Genomic DNA, 25,173 nt, shown 5'->3' on the forward strand with positions numbered 1-25,173 from the left:
AGTCTTGAAACAAACAAAACATACTGTGCTGAAAGCGTGATTATATTCCATTAAATATATTTATGGGAGATTCACTATTATACCCAAAATAGGAGCCCAAATTATAAAAGAAACCCTATATGAAATGGACTTTAGAAATACACCCAAAGCCCATTTACAACCTAACAAAAATGCTTTTAACTTCTTTTAAATTACAAAAATGCCATTGATTTTTTAAAACAAATCTAACCCCAAAACCTCATAAAAAAAAGTCCCAAACATTCAATAGGGCATCAAAGTAATTTAATAATCAAAATTAAATTCAATAGGGTCAGCTATCATTTTCTGGGTTTGTTTATAGAAATTAAATGGTGTAGGGTTTATTTATCGTTTTAGTGCTAAGAATGAGTATATGACTAAATATCTCTATATTTAAAGGGTATAGCCGTACGGCTATACTATTTATTAAAAACATTTAAAAAAAGACCCCAGTATAGCCGCGTGGCTATACTATTTATTAAAAACAATTATAAAAAAAAGGATCCCAGGATAGCCGTGCGGCTATACTATTATTTTTTTACGAGTATCGCAGCGTGGCTATACACTTTAAATATATTATTTTTAATAATTATAGCCATCCGGCCATACTATTTTATTAAAAAAATTAAATTTAAAAAAAAAGGAGCCGCCTAATAGCGCCTAGGCTTCTGCTTTTTTTATTTTTTAAAATACAAATAAAAGAATAACGTGTTTTATTCGACAAAATTTTGCCAAGGTACAACTGAAAAGTTCGGCCACTATATAATATTTTAATATATATACATACATGTTGATTTTTTAAAAATGTGTATTTTATCGAGTTTTTGAGACGTGACGGAAAATGAAAGTGCTATTGAAAAATACGTACGTACGTGTATATTATTCTCTAACTTGTCAATTTTTTTTTTAGAACCTTTCCTATTGAGAGGAGAACTCACACACACAATACATGTCCTATTGAGAGCCAATTACTCTGAACCACTACATTAGTGAGTCATTTGTCGTTCAATTTTTAATATAAGCTCTAAGTTTTACCCTTTTTTTTTCCAAAATTAGAAAGTAAAGAATATAATTATTACCGCGTAGAATATGATTATTAGGTACGATAACTCAAATTCATAAAAAGAAATGAAATCAAAATAGTAATGACTTGAAGTCAACTCACATATTATCTTCATCAAATAAAAGTTAGGCTAAAAGTCACTTTTGGTCCTTATAGTTTGGCACTTCAATCACTTTTGACCATGTAGTTTCATAATTGTAGCAATTCAAGGACAAGTTAGTATTCCAGTCAATTTCTTTGACGATGCAAGAGGCAATTTCATCAACCCAAAATCTTTGAGCATAAAAGCTCATCTGAAACTCCCCTAATTTCATATTAGGGCTTGAAATAGGTCATTTGGGTTTAGGGTTCTTCAAAAATTGGGATTAGTGGTTGAATTTCGAGCCCTAATATGAAATGGGGAGAATTTAAGACGAGCTTTTACACTCAAGGATTTTGGGTTGACGAAATTGCCCCTTGCATCGTTAAAGAAATTGACAAAAATACTAACATGTCATTGAATGGCTACAATGACAAAATTGATGGAATTGAAACTACAGGATGAAAAGTGGTTGAAGTGCCAAACTACAGAAACCAAGAATGACTTTTCGCCTAAAAGTTAATAACAACTCATTTATGAGAAAATCATGAGAATTGAATATAAATCGATAATTCTTAATTGAAAATCAGGAGATTATTAAACCCCTAGAACTTCCAGGATGGAGCAAAAAACAATAGTAAAACACATTAGTTGAAAATCTATTATTTCATAAGAAATGTCAATTGAAAAAAACCAATTTAAATGTTACTATACACATACGAATTATGCATCATGGTTTCCCTACAAATGTCGATCAACCCTAAAACCCGTCGGAGGCCAATCATAGGGTGAGTTATTAATTTGTCGTATCTGAAATTATATAAAAGGAATCATGTCTCTGTATATTCTCTCTCTGTATCTAAGCAAGCATATTATGTATACAAGAGGCACTAATTAGTTCTGCATATTATTTTAAATTTTTATAATTCGGGTCGTTTGTTACTCTTTTAAAAAAAAATATACTTTACTACATATTATGAGTAATATATGGGTGTAATATGGTGAAAAAAAATAAAAAATTATGGTGAGAATACCGACGAGGAAGAAGAGGAGCAAGAGAGGACGACAAAACCGCCACTTCATGGCAACCATAACAGATAATGTATATATTTTTTTTTAAATTTGAACTATAGTTTTCTATTTTATGATTAATTTTCACTATAGTTAGCTAACAAACAAAGACATTGTTGCTTGAGGGGTTTGAAATGGTTTATACGCTTATAGCAAACTTTGTAACCATCGGATGGACGATGTTCTAACGCACGTCCAGGTCCCCAACTTTAATTTCTTGGTGCTCAAAACGCGTCCTGAATTGTCTGAAAACAAGAAAGGGTCAATCGATCCACCTTCTTCTTTTTCTTCCTCCCCCCTCTTCTTCTTCTTCACCCATCATTTCTACAACAATTAATCGACCCGATATTATGTCCGTAAGTCATGTGTTCTTACTATATATCTATGGTTTTTTGAGTTTTGGAATTTGACTTATAGCTACTTGTGCTTCTTGTGAAGAAATTCATCGTGATTGGTTTATGTTGATTGGTTTGCTTCATGAGTTGGAAATTAAATATTTCATTTTCTTAAGGAATATATATTATTTAAGGATTTATTTGATTAATTCATAGCGTAAATTAATGTCAGGTTTTGAATTGATAGTTGACCGTCTTTGTTTGATTGATACAAATTAGGAAATTTGAAATTTTTAGATTTTAAGTGGCGTGATTCGTATACATTAATTTCTCATTGATATTTAGTCGAGAGCATACTCTTTTTCTTTTTAAAAAAGGATCTCTCTTAAACTTTTCACTTTTGTTTTTCTTCAACAAAACCCTACCGTTCGTTTCCATTAATTTTCTTGTAAAGTAATTAGTAGCTTTCTTTCTTGTTCAAATGACTATGTTGCAGAAAAAAACCCATGTCCCGAAATTTGGGGACTGGGACAGTGAAAATATATCCTACACTGCTTGTTTTGAGAACGCTCGTAAAGATGGGGTGAAGAGGAACCCAAATGATCCTGAAGAGAACCCAGAGGCCTTCAAGGCCATGCTTGATTTCCAAGCGGCACAGCCTCCATACAATGGCATGAGTTCCAGCAGCACATCAAGAACCTTGACAAACCCTAAAGCAGACCAAACTGAGGGAAACCCTAAAGCAGACCAAATTGAGGGAGACGCAGGCCATGGGGCGCATCGACGAAAGACTTCTGTAGGGAGCCGCAAGAGTAACATGTCAGAGTCTGGCAGTGAAAGGAGCAACTCAGATTATTCACTGTTGCAGCAACAACAGTCAAGACACAGACGTGAGAGATCTGATAGAAGAAAGAGTAGTTTGGCTTCGTCTGGAACTGGAAGCGATCATAGCAACACGTCCCATTCTCAGAGCAAGCCTAAGAGTACTACTAGTAGCCATCACTCTCACTCTGATCTTCTTAGTCACGACACTGTAAGTTCTCTTTCCGAACAAACACTATAATCCTAACTGTAATTTTGGTGTCTTGGGTTAGCAAAGTTTATTAATCAATTTAGGGCTAATAATATGATTCAAATGTTTAAATTTTATACGTTAGTCTTTTAAAGATCTGATTAGTCATCTTGTTTTAATAATCTTGTGCTAAATTTGTAACGTAACAGCATACTAGAGTAGCGTCAATACCCAAGTTTGGGGACTGGGATGAAAAAGACCCCCAATCGGGAGAAGGTTTTACTTACATATTCGAGCAAGTGAAAGAAGAAAAAAAAACTGCATCGCAATTTCCCATTATGCCCCAACAACAAGCAGCAAATCATTTAAATAGTGCAAATAAACGTGGAAAATCTTCTTCTAATTCCAAATCAAAGGTATGGTTATGAACTTATGGTATGGTTGAGGCCGGCCAAAGTTTCTGTGATAATATATATATTTTACATTTCCTCATCATCAAGAGCAAACTACTAATATTTATATTCTTTTGTTCTTTCGTAGAGTTGGTGCTGTCTATTTTGAAGTGAAAGGGAGTGACATGGACACGGCTTTGCTTTGTGTCTATTTTGAAGTGAAAGGGAGAAGAAAAGTTTAATTGGTTGTTTTAAAGACCAAAAGTTTATTTGTGCTTGTCATTATTCTTTTTCCTTAAGAAAATGGTTGCTATATTGACTTAATATTAAAGTAATTAGTACGTATTCTTGGATTTTAATTTTTTTATAATCTTATTTGGGGTCATGTTATTGTATGTTAGTCTTCATTCTTTGGCTCTTAGTGTTATGCCTCATCTTATTTGGGGTCAGGTTATTTATGTAAATGAAGGATTTCATGCAAAGTATATATTATTGAGTTTGTTGACACGATAGAAAAAGAATGTAACAGCTATACCCAAGTTTTCTTTATTGGTTTTTGAATTTCTGTAGTTTCAAAGATTTCAAAAACCGAAATAGAAAAATTTTAAGTTTTGAAAATATTTTAAAGAGAAATTATAGAATAGTACTGTACTACTACTTCAAATTATAGGAGTGGGATGTGGAAATGAAATCTTTGGGTGAACTTAACTAATTTGAAGACATACTTGGCCAAAAAAAACAAAAAAACTAATTTGAACATATAGGCGCTCGAATTTTTAGTTCAAAACTTCAAATTACGCACTCCTCTATTATTGTCCCCAAACAAAAATTAGCTTAGGTCACAATGACGTACAGACGCCCCCACCTTCTTATGCTGTTCCTTATTACGCAGTTGCATTAATCCAACGGCCGGATTGAGACCTTGTTTTTAAATTTCCTAAGCGGGGCCCAGTTTCGACGTCCAAGTCCACCAGCATGATTATCACCTGGCCCGAACGTAAAAATCATATAAATCAATATGATTCAACGTTCCACAGGGACTCTGGCCCCGCTTATATTTCAAATGCGAACCGCTTTAATATTTTCACTGGCAAAATACCGTTTCGCCCAAGCGCCAAAACTGTTAAGAGAAAAAAGAGATAAAAACCACACAGCCGCTCTGGCCCTCTCTCATAATCTCATTTCGTTTTTCAAATTTCTAAGTTCCTTTCGGCTCTCAAATGGGTCCCGTCAGTCTGTGCCCGAAAGAGTCCCAGAAGGTTTACCAGGAATGGTTCAACTTGGTTGATTCAGGTATAATTTGTTTCCGTCTGATTCTTACTGAACTTTAATCAAATATTGGTTTTGATTCTTAGCTATGTTTTTCTGTTTCAGATGGAGATGGTCGCATTACCGGTAACGAAGCCACTAAGTTCTTCGCTCTGTCTAAGCTTTCTCGACAAGAACTCAAGCAGGTTTTTAAGTTTCACTGTGATATCAGGCTGATTTCTATTTTCCGTTTCAGTGCTTTTAGCTTATGATTTTGTTTGTTTTATAGCCTAAACTAGTTTATTGAACTTGGAAAGTAAGATTTTGTGGTTTTACCCTCAGATCAATAGTTTTTGGCTGCTAATTTGCTTGTATCTTGTATTTGGTCTCTTAGCCTTTTTTATGTGACAATCTGATGTTTGGGGTTTGAAACTCACCTTCTGTTTCTCATTTGTCATTGAAGGTTTGGGCCATTGCTGACAATAAGCGACAGGGATTTTTAGGTTTTACAGAGTTCATTACTGCAATGCAGGTTGTACATGATTTCTTTTTTGTGTAGAATATTTTGGATATGTTATATTAGCTATTGTAATAGAATCTTACCCACATCTGTGTTCGAATTGGATAGCTGATTTCCTTGGCGCAAGAACATGAACTAACCCCAGACATCCTCAAAACTGAAGGCAAGTGGAAGATATTTGTTTAATACTTCTTTGCTGTTTTGCATTGCATGCATAAATTCAGAACCATACAACTTATACAATTTGACTAGGTCTCATTCATTTTTTTCCTCAAGTTATATTATTTGAAAGCCTTTCCTTGAGGCTGACAAGAATGTTATGCTTTCAGAACTCTCTAAACATTATTCTTATTTAATTGCAGTTGACTGGGAAAACATTAATCCTCCACTTATGGAAGGTTTAGATGCTCTGTCAGCCGTGAGTATCTTCCTTTTCCCTACATCTTGACTTTGTGGCCTACACTGTGAAGATGAATTTCACTTATTAGTTTCTATATCAACAGAAAACCAAGAGTTCAACGACGAATGGACTTGAAGTAAATGGTTAGAAAATCCATCTAACTTTTTTGAATAAATTGTGTTACGATCTTTTACTAAGTTTGTTTGTTGGTAATGATGTAGGAAGCATTCAATCTCAACCACCAGCTCAGTGGTTTGGTTCAAAATCAGTGAAGAAGGTAAGATCAGATGTCCTTTCTTCCGCTGGAGATAATTTTTTATTTTGAATGATTTGCTTTAGAACTGTTGCCATGTCGTCTTTCCAAAATCTTGTCATTAGCATATGTAGATAGTGATGCAAGTCTATCGTCCTTATTGATGGTTGAATTACAGTTAGGACTGTATACTCGTTGTACATTTTTTTATTCAGTTGAATTATCTCCCTAACCAGTTTCTTCGCTTATTCACTTAAAAGTAGTTAGTTTCCCTGTGTTCTAATTCACGGATATGACATTGTATTTTTCGTAGACATCTAACCCTGAAATTTGGTAACCAATATTCATTGTTTTACTCCCAAATCTTTGGTAAAGGTGTTTTTTCTTGTCTCTTATTATTTTGATTCTTGTAATCTACATATCAACTTGTTTTTCATATTTATAAAAGGATGCCTTCTCTTTCTTTATTGCCTGACTTGTTCAAATCCGTTTCTTCAGCTACCTCTTATTGCTGTTACATCTATAACTGATGGTTTGAAGAGATTGTACAACGAAAAACTAAAGCCATTGGAACTTACTTATCGCTTCAATGACTTTGTATCTCCATCATTGGTGAGTCTCATATCTTCTGATGTATTTAGTGGGATATATATGATTTTGTTAGTTCACCTCTTTATCATTCAAATTAGGATGGGGAATGAAATATGGTTTGCTCTTCTTAGCGTAATGTTTTGTTTAAGTAGAGCATTTGCTAAATTTATGGCTGATTTTTTTTTTTGCAGACTAATAGTGATTTTGATGCTAAGCCTATGGTCATGCTTTTGGGACAATATTCAACTGGAAAAACAACATTTATCAAACATTTGCTAGGATGTAACTATCCAGGTTGGTTAAGTTTTCTTTCATTATATTTTGAAGTGATTAATTGACAACCAAACCATTTAACGACTTAACATTTACTTATTTAAACAGGAGCTCATATTGGTCCAGAACCTACAACTGATAGATTTGTTGCTGTGATGGTATAGTTTTTAATAACAATGATTCCTTTTTAAAACTAATTAAGTTTATCATTGTTTCTTTGTAGTATGAGGTTTATTGTGTGTCAAATGTTCTTGGTAATTTTGAACAATACTCATGTTTTTGTACTTAGTCTGGACCTGATGAGAGGAGTATTCCCGGAAATACAATAGCCGTTCATGCAGACATGCCTTTTAGTGGGTTAGCAACTTTTGGAGGTGCATTTCTGTCAAAATTTGAGTGTTCTCAAATGCCACATCCGGTGAGTTAAAATTTTTTGATAACCATATATTTGTATTACATTTTCATCAGTGTGTTGATCTTTCTTTTTTATGATTACAGTTGCTAGATGAAATTACATTTGTTGATACTCCTGGAGTTCTATCGGGAGAAAAGCAACGAACACAAAGGAGTTATGATTTCACTGGTGCTATATCGTGGTTTGCTGCTAAATGTGATGTTATTCTTCTTCTGTTCGACCCTCATAAGCTTGATATCAGCGATGAGTTTAAACGTGTAATTACATCTCTACGTGGTCATGATGACAAGATTCGAGTGGTTCTAAACAAAGCAGATCAAGTTGATACTCAACAAGTGAGATGCACTTCTAGTTTATATATTGTTTTGGCTTTGTGCATTTTACTTTTTCTTGATAGAACTTTTCAACTTATTAACTCTTCAATTACACATTGTAGTTGATGAGAGTTTATGGGGCATTAATGTGGTCACTTGGAAAAGTTTTGAATACTCCGGAAGTTGTGCGTGTTTATATTGGGTAAGCTTTCTAGTTTTGAATTTGTTAATTATTTAAGCTGGTTTTATGCGTAGTGGATTTAAGTGAATCATGTTTTTGTTTTTCTTGGCTTTGCAGATCATTTAATGATAAACCTGTCAATGAATCATCTGTTGGCCCTATGGGTAAAGAACTTTTCGAAAAAGAACAAGATAATCTGCTGGCAGATTTGGTTGATATACCAAAGAAAGCTTGTGATCGACGGGTAAGATTATATGTTTTATTTTGATATTTTCTGTTACTATTTTGGTTGATATACCAAAGAATACTTGGTTACTTTTCCTCTTTGCCTCACGTTTATGGCATGTACCGATGTAGATGCATATTGATTGATATATAGTGTGTCCCTTTTTATTTCTATATTAGGTTCTTAAATTTGCACTGATAAAATTTGATTTTAATGTTGTATATTGTAGATCAATGAATTTGTTAAACGTGCTAGAGCTGCTACGACTCATGCCTATATAATTAGTCATCTGAAAAAGGAGATGCCTGCCATGATGGGCAAAGTTAAGACTCAACAACGACTGATGGATAATCTTGAAGATGAATTTGCAAAGGTCTTTTTTTAACACTATTTAGTTTTACCCCTATATATTCTAAGCATACTTACTCATACTAAGCTTTCCAAAAACAGGTTCAGAAGGACTTCCATTTACCAGAAGGAGACTTTCCAGATGTGGAGCACTTTAGAGAGGTCTTGAAAGGTTACAACATCGATAAATTTGAGAAATTGAAGCCGAAAATGATTCAAGCTGTTGATGATATGCTTGGCCGTGAAATCCCAGAACTGTTGAAGAATTTTAGAAATCCTTATGATTAAAATGTTGGTTTCTAGATATATGGCATGGCATATCAGACTATATTGTTTTATATTTGATCATCCATCCATTTTATTGTTGGTTGAATACCTTTTGAGAGTTGCATTCCCAGAAGTTGGAATGCATCATCATCCATGGGCATGTAAGATGTGAACATGATTTGGGTATTTGGGCTTTCATACTGAAAGCTATGGCTTTTCTTAAGCTGTATGTGGGATGGTCTTGCTTAAATTGATGTTCCATTTCTTTTCTCTTTTGCTTATTGTTTCAATACTGAATTTGAAATGGCTTTTCTTACCCTCTGAATCTGAATCAGTTTTCTAATATCTATCTCATTGGGACATAAAACAAATATCAATAGCCTGATAGATCAAGGTCATCTATTTGTGGATCTGTTAACGTGCGGACCCCTGCCTTGACGAACGAAGCACAATATACTAGTTCTGTTGTTAGTTGTTACCATTTTCTCTTCCCAATCAATAATAAATCAATTGAGCTTCAGTATAATGACACTATTTTTATCTCTAATTACTAATAATTAACCAAAGAATGAGGGATCACACCATTTTTAACATTAAATAATTACTATGTAAAAATTCTTAAACTCTTAACGGTTTTCCCCTTGGGGTCAGGAGGCAATAATTTTCAGTTAAAAAAAAACAAAACAAAACTAGTCTCCGCTCGCTGCTTAGCTAAAAAAGACAACTTGGTTACGGAGAAACCCAAGAAAATGGAGAAATCGAAGATTGGGAGGAGATTCGAAGGCAAAGTAGCGATTGTGACGGCTTCCACTCAGGGCATCGGCTTCGCCATCGCCGAGCGCCTCGGTTTGGAAGGAGCCTCTGTTGTTATCTCCTCTCGCAAGCAGGTAATTTTGAATCTTTGTCCTTTTGTTTTTCATGAAATTCATCCTGATTACCGTTCAGGTATGATTTCTTTTTGGTTTCTGTGGAAACCGGGATCGAAAGATGAAACGCTGAATTTCGTTATATGCGGTTGCTGAAAATGATATCAAATGTTCAGTTTGTAATGTATATTTAGTTTTTCACAATTGTAAAGCTCAGACGATGATTGGACCAATTTGTTCCATCAAATTGGATTTCTTCCCCCTCTCTTAAATTAATTCCAGAGAGAAAGGGAGAGAGGAAAAATTAGTGAAATCTTACGTATCATGAACTTAAAATTGCAATAGTTTTATGGATTACACATACATTTCAGGTTCAATCGAGCTAAAATGGTGCATGTTTGAATGTGTACTTTTGGTTCTTTTGCTATCTTCCACAACCAGCCAAGTGATATTGAGTTTTGTGTTGTTTTTGAATAGTTGTGTTGAGTTGTTTCATGCCTAATCAAATCTTTCCAGAAAAACGTTGATGAAGCAGTTCAAAAACTTAAAGCTGGAGGAATTGAAGCGTTTGGAGTCGTTTGTCACGTGTCAAATGAAGAACAGAGGAAGAACCTGATAAGCAAGACTGTGCAGGTACGAACATTTGTTGAATCCTTGATTTGCCACTTATTTTCCAAGCAAGATGGGAAATATAAACAGAAAGTTATGAGAAAAATGTGGGGTGTATGAGTTTTATTTAGGTTTAAAAATCAACTTGCGGAGGTCTCAAATTCAATGACAGATGAGTTAAAAAGCTGTTATCTTTGTGATGGCTACAGATTTCTCTTTTTCTTGAAAACAGTTACTGTTTCTATTTCAAATGGTTCTTCAATGCCATTTTGTTAAATGGTTGAAATTTACTTGTTTGTTTGCAGAAATATGGAAAAATAGATGTGGTTGTATCAAATGCTGCTGCCAATCCATCAATTGATACCATATTGCAAACCAAAGAATCAGTGCTTGACAAGCTATGGGAAATAAATGTCAAAGCTTCTATACTTCTTCTGAAGGTAAAATGCCATAGGTAGACATGCTTGAGGAGCCATGACTCATCGTGAGCTCCCATGGAAATTTTCTGCTTGAGCTTTGGAATGCGCTATTTTGATCCTCTCTTTGCATTTTCCATGTGCATAATACTTCTGGTGTAATATATTCAAGGTTATAACACAACTTAATTATTTAACAGGACGCAGATCCTCACTTGAAGAAGGGTTCTTCAGTTGTTATCATTTCCTCAATTGCTGGCTACCACCCACCAGCTTCCATGGCAATGTATGGGGTCACTAAAACAGCCCTTCTTGGGCTAACCAAGGTATGTACATGATTCATGTTTCACCTCATTTATTTCTTCATCAACTCACAAGCGAGGCATCTCTTCTGATTATTCTTTGCTGGTCTTACTTTAGGCTCTGGCTGCTGATATGGCCCCAAATACTCGTGTAAATTGTGTTGCTCCTGGTTTTGTACCTACAAACTTTGCTTCATACATTACAGAAACTGATGCTGTGGTATGTATATATCGACATATTTCTTTGCATATATAGTATATAGTTCCTAGGGATCTTGGGCAATGGGCATTGACCTTTGCCGTTGACTGAATTTGAATGGTAATTTATTGCAGAGGAAGTCCCTCGAGGAGAAGACGTTACTTAACAGGCTTGGTACCACTGGAGACATGGCTGCTGCCGCTGCCTTTTTGGCATCTGATGATGCTTCTTACATAACGGGAGAAACTGTGGTGGTGGCCGGAGGGATGCCCTCTAGACTCTAGTTCCTTTCTTTATCTATGTGTTTTGGCTTCTCAAATGCTTACTAGTTACAAGAACACGTGAATTTGGTATTTACTGTTAGACATTGATGCAAATATCAATAAGCTTCCACTGCAACCAATTTTCCAATTTTGCATGACAAAAAGGATTTGGGAGGGGACGAAGTGCGCACAAAAAATGTCATGTTACTGGTGTTTCTGAGCCGGTACTCTTTGGCTTTTCAATAGAATTAACCCATAATGCTATTCATTCATGGTCAAATTTTCGCATCTGAGAATGTAGTTATTCTTTCCCATCTGATACAGACGCATAGAATAAAGTGCTAATTAATAATAATAATATTAATCTCACAAGGACAATAACTTTTGCAACATACATTTTTTGAGAGGGCAGGAAGCATTAACACTACAAACCATGCTTAGAAGAATTTTAACATTACTCAGCTTGTCACAAACAATACACGAGATAATAAGATAAAAATACACGTGAGGGCAGATGATTATAATGGAAAAGAAAACCACAGAAACCCTAGTAACTACTTTTTGTACTAAAATTGAGCTTCAGACGGAAGGCAGCCGAACCCCTTTGGGCACTCTATGAAGCTATTGACTTATGTACATGAAACCAGAGCATCCTGATTTCTGACGTTACATCATCTAGGAACTTCTTCAAAGGGTAGTAGTAGATCCTTTTTTCCCTATTGCATTACCACCTTCACAGAAGGCTTAACCTTGATTATTAGGTGATCTTCGGTCTATCTCTCTGAACTGTGTCTTTAGGCGAAATTACATACACTTAACCAGGAAAGGAAAGAACAGAGCTGGTGGTGGTATCCGCTTTCTCCTTCAGTTTCACCCTTCAACTTTTTACATGCAAAATCCACTTATAAACAAAACTATCATGAAACTAAATATATCTACACAGGAACCACATCAGCATTCTGATTATCATCGCATGTCAGAATGAGGCCTTCAACATAGGTTGGGAGAAGGCAGCGTAACCATTGAAAGCCTGTTGAAACAGGCTCTGTTGGAGGCACAATCATGACCACATTATCGTGGCGCCTGACAACCCCCATCACACTTACGGTGCTCCCCTCTTTAATATACCTGACGAAGAAAAAACACTCTTAAAAGCCTATAAATTGTAAACGATCTTGTAAATTGCATAATCCTATATAAGTTTCTAGTTACAAGTTCAAAGTAAAAATTTCCAACCATCCACAAGTTATTAGGGGGCTAGAAACAGAGAAATGGCATACCCTTCTTTGAGGCGCATTATGCGGTCATCGGTAGAGAGGTTGCGCTCAGCAAGCCACCGCAAAAAACTTGGAGATAACTCTTTGTTTTCCTTTGTGACATCCACTACAGTGGCTGGTTTTACGAATGGGGCAACCTTGGCCCCATAGCCAGCTTTCACTAATGCTCTTAACCCAGATTGGAAGTCTGATATGTAAAAATCAGCAACATATTTCTGTTCAAATAATCATAAAATTAGCTTTTGATATTACAGACAATAGAAGGTACTTTTTTCTGTACCAACGAACCTGATTGAAGGTAAACAGGAAAAACACATATGCAGTCTTTTGGTGGGGTAAAATAATCGCAAAGATGGCAATCATTTACTTCTTCAGGGAATTCAGGTCAATTAGACTATATTATTGCTTCACACCCCCCAGAAACATGCACATAAGAGAGCCAAAGATGGTTGAATTGAAACTACTGCATGCCTAAAAAGCTCGACTCTACCTAGTGTATGTACATTTTCAAGGCCCTCCTCATATGTAAACATTCTTTCGGTTTTCCATAACATATACATGTCTGATTGATAGTGCAGTATTTATAAATTTGTATTAAAAATCACCATTGGCCAAACTTTGAACCTCAACATAATTCAGAGCATAATCTGACAACTAACCTCTGAATGTCTAGATTTTTTATTTTCCGACTTGCCGCTGCATCCTTTAGATTTGCATAACTCCGTAGAAACATATACACACCTAGGTACCCTTTGGTAGGACGATTCCAAAGGAATACTGCCACAGGTAACAACCTACATAAAGAGATCTCCATCATATATTTACTACGGATTAAAACAAACATAAAAAGTAAAAACCAAACCCCATCATAGTAAAAGAAAAGAGCACTTGTGATGAATCTCATTCCTAGGTGGTTCTGAACGCCCTAATATCTACAACAAGGAATAAGCAGAAGAAATTGAAAACATTTTGCAGACCATATTGTTACAGCATCCAATGCAAATGGTCGCGGTAACCACAATTATTCATGAAAAATGGCAATCTATGCCTCCTGGGTCAAAGCGGACTCGTACCCAGATTCCCTTCCCCAATTGACACTGACAGTGATGATAACCCAAACTCTTTATAATAATTTAGCTTAGTATTTGTCAAAATCAAACAATTGACTTGTTCTGTCTCAAGACTAAATTATAAATAAACGTTGCACAAAATAAATCAAAACAAAAAAACTACATATAGTAGCATCACCAAGTATCCCAAAATCAAAATCTTCAAAAATAACAAATTGGGAAAGTGTAAAGTGTATCTAATTTAGATAACAAAGATAAGCTGAATTATTTTAAGAACGAGCATCAGAAAGAGAGGGGGGGAGTGAAATTACCCCGGTGACCTTGACGTACTGTCCGTCAATGGCACCTCTAAGCTCAGCATCAGGGTACCTCCTCACAAACCCTAGCAACCCTCTTCTCCCCCAGGCGTAATTCCACACAATCACCACCACCACGGGCACCAAAACGAGCGCAACCGCCACCAAAATCACCCACTTCTTGACGGCCACCATCAGAAACCCACCCACCAGCAACCCCATCACCACCACCACCATGAACACCCACACTGCCGCCTTGGATACTCGAAACTCCACCTTCACCTCCTCGCTCAAGGTCGTCACGGCCGACCCGTACACCACCTTGCTCATCGACCCGGTGTGCTCTAGCTGGCCCGAGGACCTCCTCGGTCCGGAACCCAGTGGGCCCGAGCCCAATGGCCCGGACGTAATCAGACCCGTGGGCTGGAGCTGAGGCGTCAAGGGCCCGGAGGATTTCTTGGAAATCTGGCCGGAGTTGGGTCCCGATCGAACGGATCCGCTGTTGTGTTGGGAAGAGGAGGAAGGGCGTGAGCCGGAGAGCTTGGAAGGAGGAGGACCGTTGGATGGGAGATGAGGAGGATGATCGGCGATTGGGATATCGAACATTTTGCCGAGCTCCCCAGACTTTTTAACGTCACCGCCGGTGTAGGGGACGGCGCGTGACGCCATTGTGGGCTGGCGCTCCTTGAGCTGCTGCTCGGGTCGACCCGACACCACCAGCCCGTTACTGAGCTGGTGCGATGGGATTCGGCTCCCCATTGGGCTTTTTGGGTTTTTCAGAGAGAGAGAGAGAAGAATAGCAGCAGCAGCAGCTGCAGAAGTAGAGAGAAAGCGAGTGAAGGAGGGGACTGAGGAGGAGAGTGTCAGTGTGTGTGCGTGTGTGTGAATGGAGATGGTGGTGTTTGAGGGAGGAGGTTAGTCAAATGACGGAAATGGGTCTGTGGCTTTGTGATAATGACGTGTGTGTACCCTGTCTTCAAATGACGGTACAGCGAGTTTACTTGATTGGGTTTTTCCCATTTAGATGACAATGATGGCTGGTTGCTCCCCTCCTCTTCTCTCCTCGTGCCTTCTTCAAGCCTTCAATCAAAGCCTTCATGTGATGTATGGGTAGATGTATGTATAATGTACCCACCCCACATACGTATTCACTAAGTAGTCTGTCTTTGATTTTACCCTTTTACCCTCGAGCTCCTTTTTGTAGTTGAGCTGTTCACTTTAGAGATGAATCAATCATCTCCAGCACACCCATTGCAGTTAATAAACAACATCCATCACTCCATTCTTTCGTTTTTCATCAAATAATAGTAAGAGTATGTTTAATAAATGACATTAAAAATGTCGTGGAATTTTCTTATTTTTTGTTATGACAATATTCTAAACTATTCTAATATACGAGAAAAGTTAAAATGAGACATGTATACTATATTGGCCAATTGACCTAACTCACATTTGCTTCTCCTTTATGAAATATGATGTTAAAACACAATTAGGCAAATTACCCTCCCTCCATATAGCCCATATGATATGATATTTCCAATAATTCTATAGTGATTGTCCCTAGGTGAGGTCTTATCTCTTAATTGTTAAATAAAGCTAATCAATTTGATTCAATGACTAACCAATTTGATCCAACGATTAAAAAAATAAGATCTCACCTAAGGGTCATATATAAGGCCCTCACTATAGAATGACTCGTGATATCTCACTGTCAATCTTATAGGTCCAGATCCCACCAAGAAGTTGGGTTTGTTGTGGTTAATGAAATGGGGTCCTATAGCATAGATATGGTTGTCATAAAATCTTCAAATATTAGAATCTTCTTAGATTCTGCTTATGCACAATAAAATGATTATTAAATTGTGATGGTTGGGGATTTATAAGCTAAGGACGAATATAATCTCATTAAATCCAATTCAATGCAATGAAGATTAGATTTACAGGAACTATAGTCGGTAGATAAAAATACACGAATTAGTTGTAAATCATATATGTGTGCTGGTGCTAGGGTTGATGCCAACTTTCAATACAAAAAACAGATCATTCAAGACATTGATTTTTATTTTTATTTTTTTGTTGCTTTTAATACAAAGATTTTGGCAGAATGGGTCTCTCTGTCACACTCACAATCATGGAGTGCACACAACAATGTGGTTTATGAATTCAAGACATAGTGGAATTTTAAAAACCCAAAAGGGCAACATTGGAATTTGATTTTTCAATTAGTCGGTAGCGAAACATATGCGCTCCTCCAAAGTAGTAAACGGTAAAACAGACCTAACCTAATCACATATATGACTGAATGGAAATAGATTTGGTTCGTTGTGAACTTGTGAAAGGGGTAAGGTAAATTTGAAAAGTATTAACACCTTTGCAAGGGTAATTTGGTCAAGATGTTGTGGTGGGCTCTGACTTGTGCAGCAATTTAATATTTATTTGATACTTGAAGAAGGTTTGTGATGCCGGTAAAGGTTTTTCCGCTTTTTCTTTTACAAGGGATTCTCTCTTTGCATCCTTATTCAGGAAATTACGTTTTTCCTGTTTTTTTTTTAATATTTATTTTTTGAAATGACGTTATCTTGATTCTTCTTAAAGATTGAATTCAAACTTTCTAGTTGTATTTGGACTGTGGGCCTATTGGTCAGCAGCTGCATACTGGAGGAACCGGGGATTGACCCAATAGGCCGAACCGGGGATTGACCCAATTTATTTTCAAATTCACTCCTCATGAAACCTTTAGTAGTAGAAAGCTCATATATGGTTATAATCATTTGCAAAGTTATTGGGTTGAGATTTCAGAAGAATTTATCATCGTTATTAGAAAAGTTGTCGGTGCAGCAGGACAAGGATTGGGGAATGTAAACAAATGAAAATAAATCAAATAAAAATAATTAAATAGTGTGCGTGTGTGTGTACGTGAGAGAGAGAGAGAGAGAGAGAGAGAGAGAGAAGGAAGGTTAGGTGAGCTGTAATAGAGTGAAACTAAGTCATTGAAAATCCGCCTCATGTTTGAAATGAGTGTTGGGTGATGACCATGATGGGCATTAAATATGCTACAAGTAATAGTTGAAATTGAATCAATCAATCATTCTTGGAATGTGAATGAACCCAATGTTAAGGACATACATTTCCATTCCATTCCATCATCCCATGTATTGAAAACAAGATTCGAGAGAGCCATAAAGCTCCAAGGGGTATAAAAGATTAGATCATCATGTATTGAAAACCAAAGTAACCAACTATAAGATATGAATAAACCAATGAGATATCCAAATTGTAGCATTGATGGAGGACGGGGAAGTGATCAATGGTAAGTAAATCTTTAATTATTATACATTACTTTTTAGTCAATTGTAAGGTGTTTGAATCGGAATACCTAAACAAAAGGAATGTAGGAGTATGAGATATTGCATTACTAAACCACACATCTAAATAAATACACATATGTCTTAGCAACGCTCTCCGTTCTATCAACACAAAAGTCAAAATATTTCGTGTATATATTTTTGTTTAGGAAAGTCCACACTTCATTCCGCCCTAAATGATCAGTCACATGCCCAAGCTTAGCAAACTACATGCATATTATCACATCGATCGGCTATGAATCTGATTACAAATAATAAGGAATCTACCTTGACGGAAAAGTGCTAAATCTCTCTTTTGAAATCCAAAGATTTCATGGCATCTCCCACTTCTTCAATCTTCCTTTTCTGAATATGCTTATCTATAATTTGTTGTATCTGAAATGGAAATAAGCAATATATGATTTGAGTCATTATTTAAGAAGCAGCAGCAGCAATGTGATTAGGGAATCTGAAAACCTGATAACAAGTACAAAGGCATATACCCTGTTAACTAAGACCTCCTCTCTTTTCTCTTGCCAGTTTGGGTCCGTGTAAGGAACCAACTTCTCTTTCTGCAAAGGAAGTTTGGATTGAGTAATTCTGATAACAGTAAAAGGCAACATAAAAGCAGAAAGACATGAAGCATGCATGCATATATATATATATATATATAGCTGTATGTATGTAGGCAGAATCTTTAGTTCCTTTCTTTTACCTCCTCAACCCTAGGGGGAAGCCAAGGGATAAAATGACTATAAAATTTCGAAGCACCGGACTCAACAGCGAGGTGTGAATATTGTGGGTCTGTCCTTATGACTATCTCAGCCGAGCACTAGGTACAATCGAAGCAAAATCTGAATGTGTGATCCTTCCAAACCTCCCAAAACTCCTGTAAATAATGATGCAACAATTAGTTGTGTGTATCGCATGATATTTAAACCTGAAGAATTAGAAAACACCAAAGCTCTCAAAACCTAGAGCGAGAGAGAGAGCATCCACCATCAACAAAAATAAATATATTTAAACACTATAGCATTGGAATATATTTAACAGTATAGCCGTGCGGCTATACTGTAAAATATTCAGTATAGCCTGTCGGCCATACTATTTAAATATTCGAATATATTAAAAGCGTATAGCCGCCCGGCTGTACTCGAATATATTAAACGAGTATAGCCGCCAGGCTATATGTTTTGAATATAGCCGTTGGGCTATACTATTAAAATATTCGAATATTTTAACAATGTATAGCCGCACGGCTATACTATTAAAATTTTAGAATATATTAACAATATATAGCCTTTATAATATATTACCAATATATAGCCGCACGGCTATATTATTAAAATATTCTAATATGTCAATAACGTATAGCCGATCGGCTACACTATTAAAATATTCGAATGTATTTATACAGTATAGCCGCCCGGCTATACTATTTATATATTATGTTTCTCACCCTAGACGTTTAGCCAGCAACTGGAGAAAGGCAGGATAAATCAACACCTCCAACTAGTGGGGATCTACTAACCAATGCCACCGGGAAACCTTCTATCAAAAGTTATGAACTAGCATTCAACTTTTGTCCAATTCCTCATCTGCAGAGGGCATTCTTCCAAACAGGGCTTATCCCGCAGCCCAACTTGCTCTTATGTTATGTACTTGTCGGCTTAAATCGGGCTAAGCCCATTTCCTCCAACAGTAACCGCGCATTCGATTTCCTTGTGTATTCTCGAACAGCTCCCTTCTACCCATGAATTTTTGTTGGAGCAGATGGCACAACTTCTTTGGAGGATTTGTTCTCATTAACACATTAATCATCAAAAACATATGGAATGAAGCATTGCACTTTGTGTTTTCGGGTTACCGTTAAAAAAGAAACTGAACGGCAAATTGATAAACTTGGGCGCAAAGAGGAAAAGCGACAAAGACGAGGAACAGAATGTGACACTGATAGTGAACTGGCTGCTGTAAGTTCTTCTTCTTTACACTTTTGAATTTTGAATAGTATAGCCGCACGGCTATACCCTTTAAATATTCGAATACATTTAGAACGTATGCCGCGCGGCTAAACTATTTAAATATTCAATATAATTTTTTTGGGTTTTTGGTTGGAGCAGATAGCACGGCTTATGTAAAAGATTTGTTCTAATTAACACATAAATCATCAAAAACATATGAAATCAAGCATTGCACTTGTCACGTTACATGTATTTGAAAGCCCATTTAGTCCGCGTTTGATTGATTCGTTCTCTTTTCTCCTTGTCCTTGTGAGACTAGTCTGGCTCTGGATGAATTAAGCTTTGGCAGCTGCCCAAGTATTATGCCTGGTACGGTATTGACATAAATCAGACTATCAGAACCATCACTAAGTTTCTTCAAGAAGCAGAGGAGATAAAGAAGAAGAGGCAAAAATATTCACATATTCATCAAATTTTCATTAACAAATAAATTAATAAGGACATAAACAAGATTAGGCATTGTCAATCATATACTATGATGGTGAGAGTAATAGATCATTTCATTTGGGCAAATTTAAATCCCAAATCGCTCAGTAAGAAGAACAATGAGTTGTTGATGCAATTGTTTAATTTTGACAATGGTTAAATTCAAATTCAGACAACCACTAAAAGAAATTGTTTTTGCCTTTTTATTTTGGGTTTGACGGCCCCCATTGTATAAGACCATTTTTTTTTTCTTCTTTTTATTGACCCAAGTATGGCATTTGTGCAAAGCAGAAGTGGCATTACTGTTAATTACAGTTAAAGAATTGGGATATATCCCAAGTTTCCAGGAACAGCAACTCTAAAAAAACCTTTGCCACTGTGGCCACTTAGCATTCATGATGCTAAAAAGAACCTGCTACAGAAACAGAACATAACAGAGTAGCTGACTCTCTCTCTCTCTCTCTCTCTCTCTCTCAAACCAATAAAAAAAAAGTATACTTTTGAACCGAGCAATCACGAGCCACCCCTGAAATCTCTGCCTTTGAATTCATCTTTCTACAACTGAACGACCTAATCCTCCTTATCCTATCACAAACAAAACAACCGTGAAAATCTGCGTACCCCTTTCTCTCTTCATCTGCAAAATCTTCATTTTCATGCATTCTCTCTTCTTTTGCTTCTAATCCCTGAAACCATGAAACCAAGTTATCTCCCTTTCCATGTGTTTCACTTTCATCACAATCACAAGGTTTCGACTCATTCATTTTTCCTTTGATACACAACAATTGGCCTATCTTTTTCATGGAAAATAGTCTCTTGGTTCTTCTATGTTTGTGTTTTTTCTCTGAGAATTTTGAAGCTTATTCCTTGATAACATCCCTGTTCCGCTACTTGATGAAAACCCACATATGTAATCCACTCTTCTTCGTGATCCATGTTTTGGAATCTGTTCATGCACTTCCTGAAATCAATTCACACATTCAGAAGGAAAATACCTTTTGATTGTTTGTTTTGACAGAAGACTTGCCATATTTCATGTAATAATACCAATTTTCCTTAAAGGGCTTATTGAACCACCTCAGTCAGAACCCCAATGGCGGCCTCATGTTTCCATGCACTTGGTCTTCGAAAGTCGAAGAGCAAGTCTTTACCAAACCCTTCCTCGTCGAGACCCCAGTTCAATTCTGACATGGACAGCATGGAGAGGAAGAGATTTGATAGCTTGGACTCATGGTCTATGATATTGGAGTCAGAAAATGTGGAAACTTGGGAGGTGTCAAAGGAGGACCAGGAGGAGTGGACTGCTGATCTTTCCCAGCTGTTTATTGGTAACAAGTTCGCGTCTGGAGCACACAGTCGGATTTATCGTGGAATCTACAAGCAGAGAGCTGTTGCTGTGAAAATGGTGAGAATTCCAAACCAGAGGGAGGAGACCAGAACCTTACTTGAGCAGCAATTTAAGTCTGAAGTTGCCCTGCTTTCACGTCTCTTTCATCCCAACATAGTGCAGGTAAGGTTTATGTTCCAACTCCCAAAACAAAAATTCATCTACTATTATTGGTAACATTAATTAAAGGTTTTCTTGCTTTCAAATGTTTAAAAAAGTTAATGGAAAATAGTGTATTGGAGGATGCTAGTTAGTTAACAAAGTCCCTTGGCTCCCTTGGCTCTGCTCTGTCTATTAGTATTATCTATAGATTACTATTGTAAATCAGAACATGTTAGTAAAAGTATAGCTCTATCTGTTTTTTCACTTCAGTTTAGTGGAAATCGGCATTGATCCTCCTCTGTCGAACTCGGTTTGGTTTGGTTGTCTAGATAATCAAATATAAGTTAGGCTCTTAATATGTAAATCCCACATCTTTCATTGGCCTTCCCTTTAATCTCCGATATTATATGTTGGTTTTATCATGTTAGCATATAATATAGGTTAGCATTTTAACCGGTGGTGACTAGGTGTAATCCAATAATACTCTGCATCAACACTTGCTCATGTGATTATTGAATATCTTGTTGCTAAATTGGTAAACTCTTTTTATTCACAGTTTATTGCAGCTTGTAAAAAGCCCCCTGTGTACTGTATCATCACGGAATATATGTCACAAGGAACGCTGAGGATGTATCTCAACAAGAAAGAGCCATACTCTCTTTCAACAGAAACAATACTGAGGTTAGCTCTTGACATATCCCGAGGAATGGAGTATCTTCATTCTCAAGGGGTGATCCACAGGGACCTCAAATCCAATAACTTGCTTCTTAATGATGATATGAGGGTTAAGGTGGCAGATTTTGGTACATCGTGTCTTGAAACACAGTGCCAGGAAACCAAGGGAAACAAGGGAACTTACCGTTGGATGGCGCCGGAGATGATCAAGGAGAAACCTTGTACTCGGAAGGTTGATGTTTATAGTTTCGGGATTGTGTTATGGGAGCTGACAACAGCTTTGCTTCCCTTTCAAGGAATGACCCCTGTGCAGGCTGCATTTGCTGTGGCTGAAAAGGTGAGATGGTTATTCTCAAATTGCACATCCTTTCATTACAGTCAAAAGATATTCCATACCATCTTTCTTGAAATATGCTTAGGTCTTACGCTTTTTTTCTCTGTCTAACTTGATATATACTATTTTTCAATTCTGGATTTCTCATAATTTGGATCCTAAATGGACTAGGAACATTCTAGTGAAACATGTATTTGCTTTGAATGAACAGGAATTGGTCATTAATTAAGATGTGGTTTTGGTTATATATATGCTGCAATGCTAGCTGCTACATCAGTCCACATCTATGTAGGGGCTTCCAAAGCTCTTATAGAATAAGATTCCTATTTAAAGTTGTTACAAGTGCGTAATCAATCTTTTGTTCGATGCTACATATGAAAAAAAAAATGCTGAAATTGGAGGAAATAAGCATCATTTTATTTTGATGCGGCAGAATGAACGCCCTCCGATGCCGGCTAGTTGTCAACCGGCTCTTGCGCACCTGATCAAGCGCTGCTGGGCAGCAAACCCTTCGAAGCGGCCGGATTTTAGCGACATTGTGTCTGCTTTAGAGAAGTATGATGAGTGTGCGAAGGAGGGTCTTCCTCTCACGCACCACTCTGGGCTGGTAAGCCGAAATGTCATTATTGAACGCTTGAAAGGCTGTGTATCCATGAGCTCCTCTTCTGTACCTGTACATGCCTGACTCCACATTACAAGGTATTGCTGTTGTTATTTCCATCATAAAAGGCTGTCAAATGAGTCAATGAATGAGTCCATTATAATTTGTACACGATGTTTTTTCAATCATCTAATGTAACTGTATGTGAGGAATGTAAAAACTTTGATGTGAATGTTCAGATATAGAATTATGAGTATTAAAGAAAAAGGAAAAAAAGAAGAAGAAGATTTTAATAGAAATCACTCCAAGATTTTAATTAAATTCCAATCACAAACCCCAAACCCCAAACCCCAAGAGTTTAATTAAATTCCAATCACAAAAGTGAAATAGAAATCACTCCAGGTGTAAAAATAATAAGAGGAATCTTCTTCACTGGTTGGTTGTGAACTTGTCATTGGCCAACTTCAATTATTTGATCGTGAATTCGAAGTTCATTTGACAAAACCATGAATGAAATGATTGATATTCGTGAATAATAGAAAAATCGTTATGTGTTTAAGAAAAGAAAAGCATTTTGCTTTTTAATCTCACATACATAATGGATTCCAATGGGTTTTTGTTTTGTAACTTAGGGAAAAAGCATTTGAATTTGATACTGTGGACTAAAAAGTAAGAATCTGCTTTTTGGTATTGACTAATTCATGCATGCATTATTATGCATATGCTGCATGCAAGCGTTTTGTTTGGGTTTAATTAAGTCTTAATAAGACTTTTGTGAAAGCTACAAACGAAATCAACGCTCAGTAAAACACGTCAAGTTGATAAATATATATATATATATATATATATATATATATATATATATATATATATATATATATATATATATATATGTGATGAGTGGAGAAACGCTCAGTTGCTATCTGCATCACGAACATAACGTGAACTTTAAAAAGTTTGCAAAAAAAGCCAAAGAGATGTTCATTCTTAATTGTGGATGAGCATGAGCCTGTGCCTGCCTGCTCTTGGAGGTTTTATTTGAGGACTTCATCTAAGTGTTAAAAGTTGTTGACCTTGACCCATTCAAAAATCCAAATCCAACTCTTATTTTCTGCATTATCAATTTATCATCATGAGTGGTGTGAAGAATTTTGGATGGCTCACCAAGAAATAAATACATTAAACGCGCGAGGACAAAGCTAAAAAACGACATCAAGTGAGTATCCGAATCTCTACATAAATTAGATTAATTTAAACCATCGCTTATACATAATAATAATGCAACTTTATTGTTTTGCTTATACTTCATTTCAAGAGTAAACTCAACTCACACAATCTTCAGCTAATGCTTGCCAGTTTGGAGACTTAAACTAAAGTTTGTTAACCACCTAATGGAAAACGTGTACGGATGGGTTTAGTTTAACGATAAATCTAGACCGTGAAAATAAACGCAAGGAAGGTTTTCCGTGCTGCGTGTACGGTGATGATACGTAGGTGCATGTTAAGCTATATGGTCGGGGAATATGTGCTGGAGGCACCGAGAGTTTGGCCAATTGTCCCCCTCTTTCGGTATTGCCTTATTTATTTACTGGCCCCAAACAAACCCAAGATGTGCATTCCAAAGATACTCTCTCTCTCTCTCTCTCTCTCTCTCATTTATTTTACCAAATTTTATTATTACAATATTCTGTTTCCTTTTTATAAAATTACCCAAATGCCCTTTTTATTTCGATTCGATCAACCGAATAATGCACTTTTCTTAGGAAATGTCAAAGATGGATACGTTTCTCACTTAACGGAGAGGGCATGTGTATATGTGCTTACAAGTGTCTCATTGTTGGTAATTAGGTGCAACCGTACAAGGTTAATTAGAGTTAACAAAGTGAGTTTCTTCTTTAATTATGTTGTTAAAAAGTCCACTTCCACTTGGAATATTTATACTGGAGTTTAGTCTAAAACTAAATACAAAAGTGTGGATG

General features: G+C 36.4%; 5 protein-coding genes across 6 annotated transcripts; 4 read left to right on the top strand and 1 right to left on the bottom strand.

Moving 5' to 3' along the window:
- The first annotated feature begins 2,181 nt into the window (after window positions 1-2,181).
- Window positions 2,182-4,442, top strand: LOC110764518 (RPM1-interacting protein 4-like). Of its 2 annotated transcripts, none has more exons than XM_021967510.2 (4): window positions 2,182-2,262; window positions 3,063-3,599; window positions 3,788-3,994; window positions 4,119-4,442. In XM_021967510.2, exons 1-4 carry the CDS (start codon window positions 2,182-2,184, stop codon window positions 4,137-4,139), a joined length of 846 nt encoding a protein of 281 aa, XP_021823202.2. In that variant the 3' UTR covers window positions 4,140-4,442. The 2 variants fall into 2 exon arrangements, with proteins under 2 accessions (XP_021823202.2, XP_088107660.1); XM_088251534.1 differs by lacking the exon at window positions 2,182-2,262 and adding an exon at window positions 2,315-2,587 and having other exon boundaries at window positions 4,119-4,441.
- A 612-nt stretch (window positions 4,443-5,054) lies between these two features.
- LOC110764517 (EH domain-containing protein 1) lies at window positions 5,055-9,276 on the top strand. Its single transcript, XM_021967509.2, has 16 exons — window positions 5,055-5,263; window positions 5,345-5,424; window positions 5,682-5,750; window positions 5,847-5,901; window positions 6,101-6,156; window positions 6,242-6,281; window positions 6,360-6,415; window positions 6,890-7,003; window positions 7,174-7,276; window positions 7,364-7,413; window positions 7,545-7,673; window positions 7,754-8,005; window positions 8,107-8,186; window positions 8,283-8,409; window positions 8,621-8,764; window positions 8,842-9,276. Exons 1-16 carry the CDS (start codon window positions 5,191-5,193, stop codon window positions 9,025-9,027), a joined length of 1,614 nt encoding a protein of 537 aa, XP_021823201.1. The 5' UTR covers window positions 5,055-5,190; the 3' UTR covers window positions 9,028-9,276.
- Window positions 9,277-9,671: 395 nt separating this feature from the next.
- Window positions 9,672-11,797, top strand: IBR1 (indole-3-butyric acid response 1). Its single transcript, XM_021967513.2, has 6 exons — window positions 9,672-9,893; window positions 10,389-10,505; window positions 10,787-10,921; window positions 11,098-11,223; window positions 11,318-11,419; window positions 11,533-11,797. Exons 1-6 carry the CDS (start codon window positions 9,756-9,758, stop codon window positions 11,680-11,682), a joined length of 768 nt encoding a protein of 255 aa, XP_021823205.1. The 5' UTR covers window positions 9,672-9,755; the 3' UTR covers window positions 11,683-11,797.
- A 282-nt stretch (window positions 11,798-12,079) lies between these two features.
- On the bottom strand, window positions 12,080-15,329 carry LOC110764519 (Ubiquitin-specific protease family C19-related protein). The gene is made up of 4 exons (XM_021967512.2): window positions 14,320-15,329; window positions 13,598-13,732; window positions 12,942-13,153; window positions 12,080-12,789 (listed from the first exon to the last, which is right to left on the bottom strand). The coding sequence occupies exons 1-4, from the start codon at window positions 15,061-15,063 to the stop codon at window positions 12,597-12,599; spliced, it is 1,284 nt and encodes a 427-aa protein (XP_021823204.1). The 5' UTR covers window positions 15,064-15,329; the 3' UTR covers window positions 12,080-12,596.
- A 5,653-nt stretch (window positions 15,330-20,982) lies between these two features.
- HT1 (Protein kinase superfamily protein) lies at window positions 20,983-23,483 on the top strand. Its single transcript, XM_021967514.2, has 3 exons — window positions 20,983-21,605; window positions 22,141-22,596; window positions 23,027-23,483. Exons 1-3 carry the CDS (start codon window positions 21,189-21,191, stop codon window positions 23,276-23,278), a joined length of 1,125 nt encoding a protein of 374 aa, XP_021823206.1. The 5' UTR covers window positions 20,983-21,188; the 3' UTR covers window positions 23,279-23,483.
- Window positions 23,484-25,173: the final 1,690 nt, after the last annotated feature.

The sequence above is a fragment of the Prunus avium genome, chromosome 4 (genome assembly GCF_965620075.1).
Source record: "Prunus avium chromosome 4, drPruAviu1.hap1.1, whole genome shotgun sequence".
Classification (NCBI taxonomy): Eukaryota; Viridiplantae; Streptophyta; class Magnoliopsida; order Rosales; family Rosaceae; genus Prunus; species Prunus avium.

Coding starts and splice junctions, on each gene's coding strand:
- HT1 (XM_021967514.2), top strand. CDS start 21,189: ATGGCGGCCTCATGTTTCCATGCACTTGGTCTTCGAAAGTCGAAGAGC. Junction 21,606..22,140: donor TTCATCCCAACATAGTGCAG/GTAAGGTTTATG, acceptor TTTTATTCACAG/TTTATTGCAGCTTGTAAAAA. Junction 22,597..23,026: donor CATTTGCTGTGGCTGAAAAG/GTGAGATGGTTA, acceptor TTGATGCGGCAG/AATGAACGCCCTCCGATGCC.
- LOC110764519 (XM_021967512.2), bottom strand. CDS start 15,063: ATGGGGAGCCGAATCCCATCGCACCAGCTCAGTAACGGGCTGGTGGTG. Junction 13,154..13,597: donor AAAAATCTAGACATTCAGAG/GTTAGTTGTCAG, acceptor TTATTTGAACAG/AAATATGTTGCTGATTTTTA. Junction 12,790..12,941: donor ATAATGCGCCTCAAAGAAGG/GTATGCCATTTC, acceptor TTTCTTCGTCAG/GTATATTAAAGAGGGGAGCA.
- LOC110764518 (XM_021967510.2), top strand. CDS start 2,182: ATGGTGAGAATACCGACGAGGAAGAAGAGGAGCAAGAGAGGACGACAA. Junction 2,263..3,062: donor TGGCAACCATAACAGATAAT/GTATATATTTTT, acceptor ACTATGTTGCAG/AAAAAAACCCATGTCCCGAA. Junction 3,600..3,787: donor ATCTTCTTAGTCACGACACT/GTAAGTTCTCTT, acceptor GTAACGTAACAG/CATACTAGAGTAGCGTCAAT.
- IBR1 (XM_021967513.2), top strand. CDS start 9,756: ATGGAGAAATCGAAGATTGGGAGGAGATTCGAAGGCAAAGTAGCGATT. Junction 10,506..10,786: donor TGATAAGCAAGACTGTGCAG/GTACGAACATTT, acceptor GTTTGTTTGCAG/AAATATGGAAAAATAGATGT. Junction 11,224..11,317: donor CCCTTCTTGGGCTAACCAAG/GTATGTACATGA, acceptor GTCTTACTTTAG/GCTCTGGCTGCTGATATGGC.
- LOC110764517 (XM_021967509.2), top strand. CDS start 5,191: ATGGGTCCCGTCAGTCTGTGCCCGAAAGAGTCCCAGAAGGTTTACCAG. Junction 5,751..5,846: donor AGTTCATTACTGCAATGCAG/GTTGTACATGAT, acceptor CGAATTGGATAG/CTGATTTCCTTGGCGCAAGA. Junction 7,414..7,544: donor ATAGATTTGTTGCTGTGATG/GTATAGTTTTTA, acceptor TTTTGTACTTAG/TCTGGACCTGATGAGAGGAG.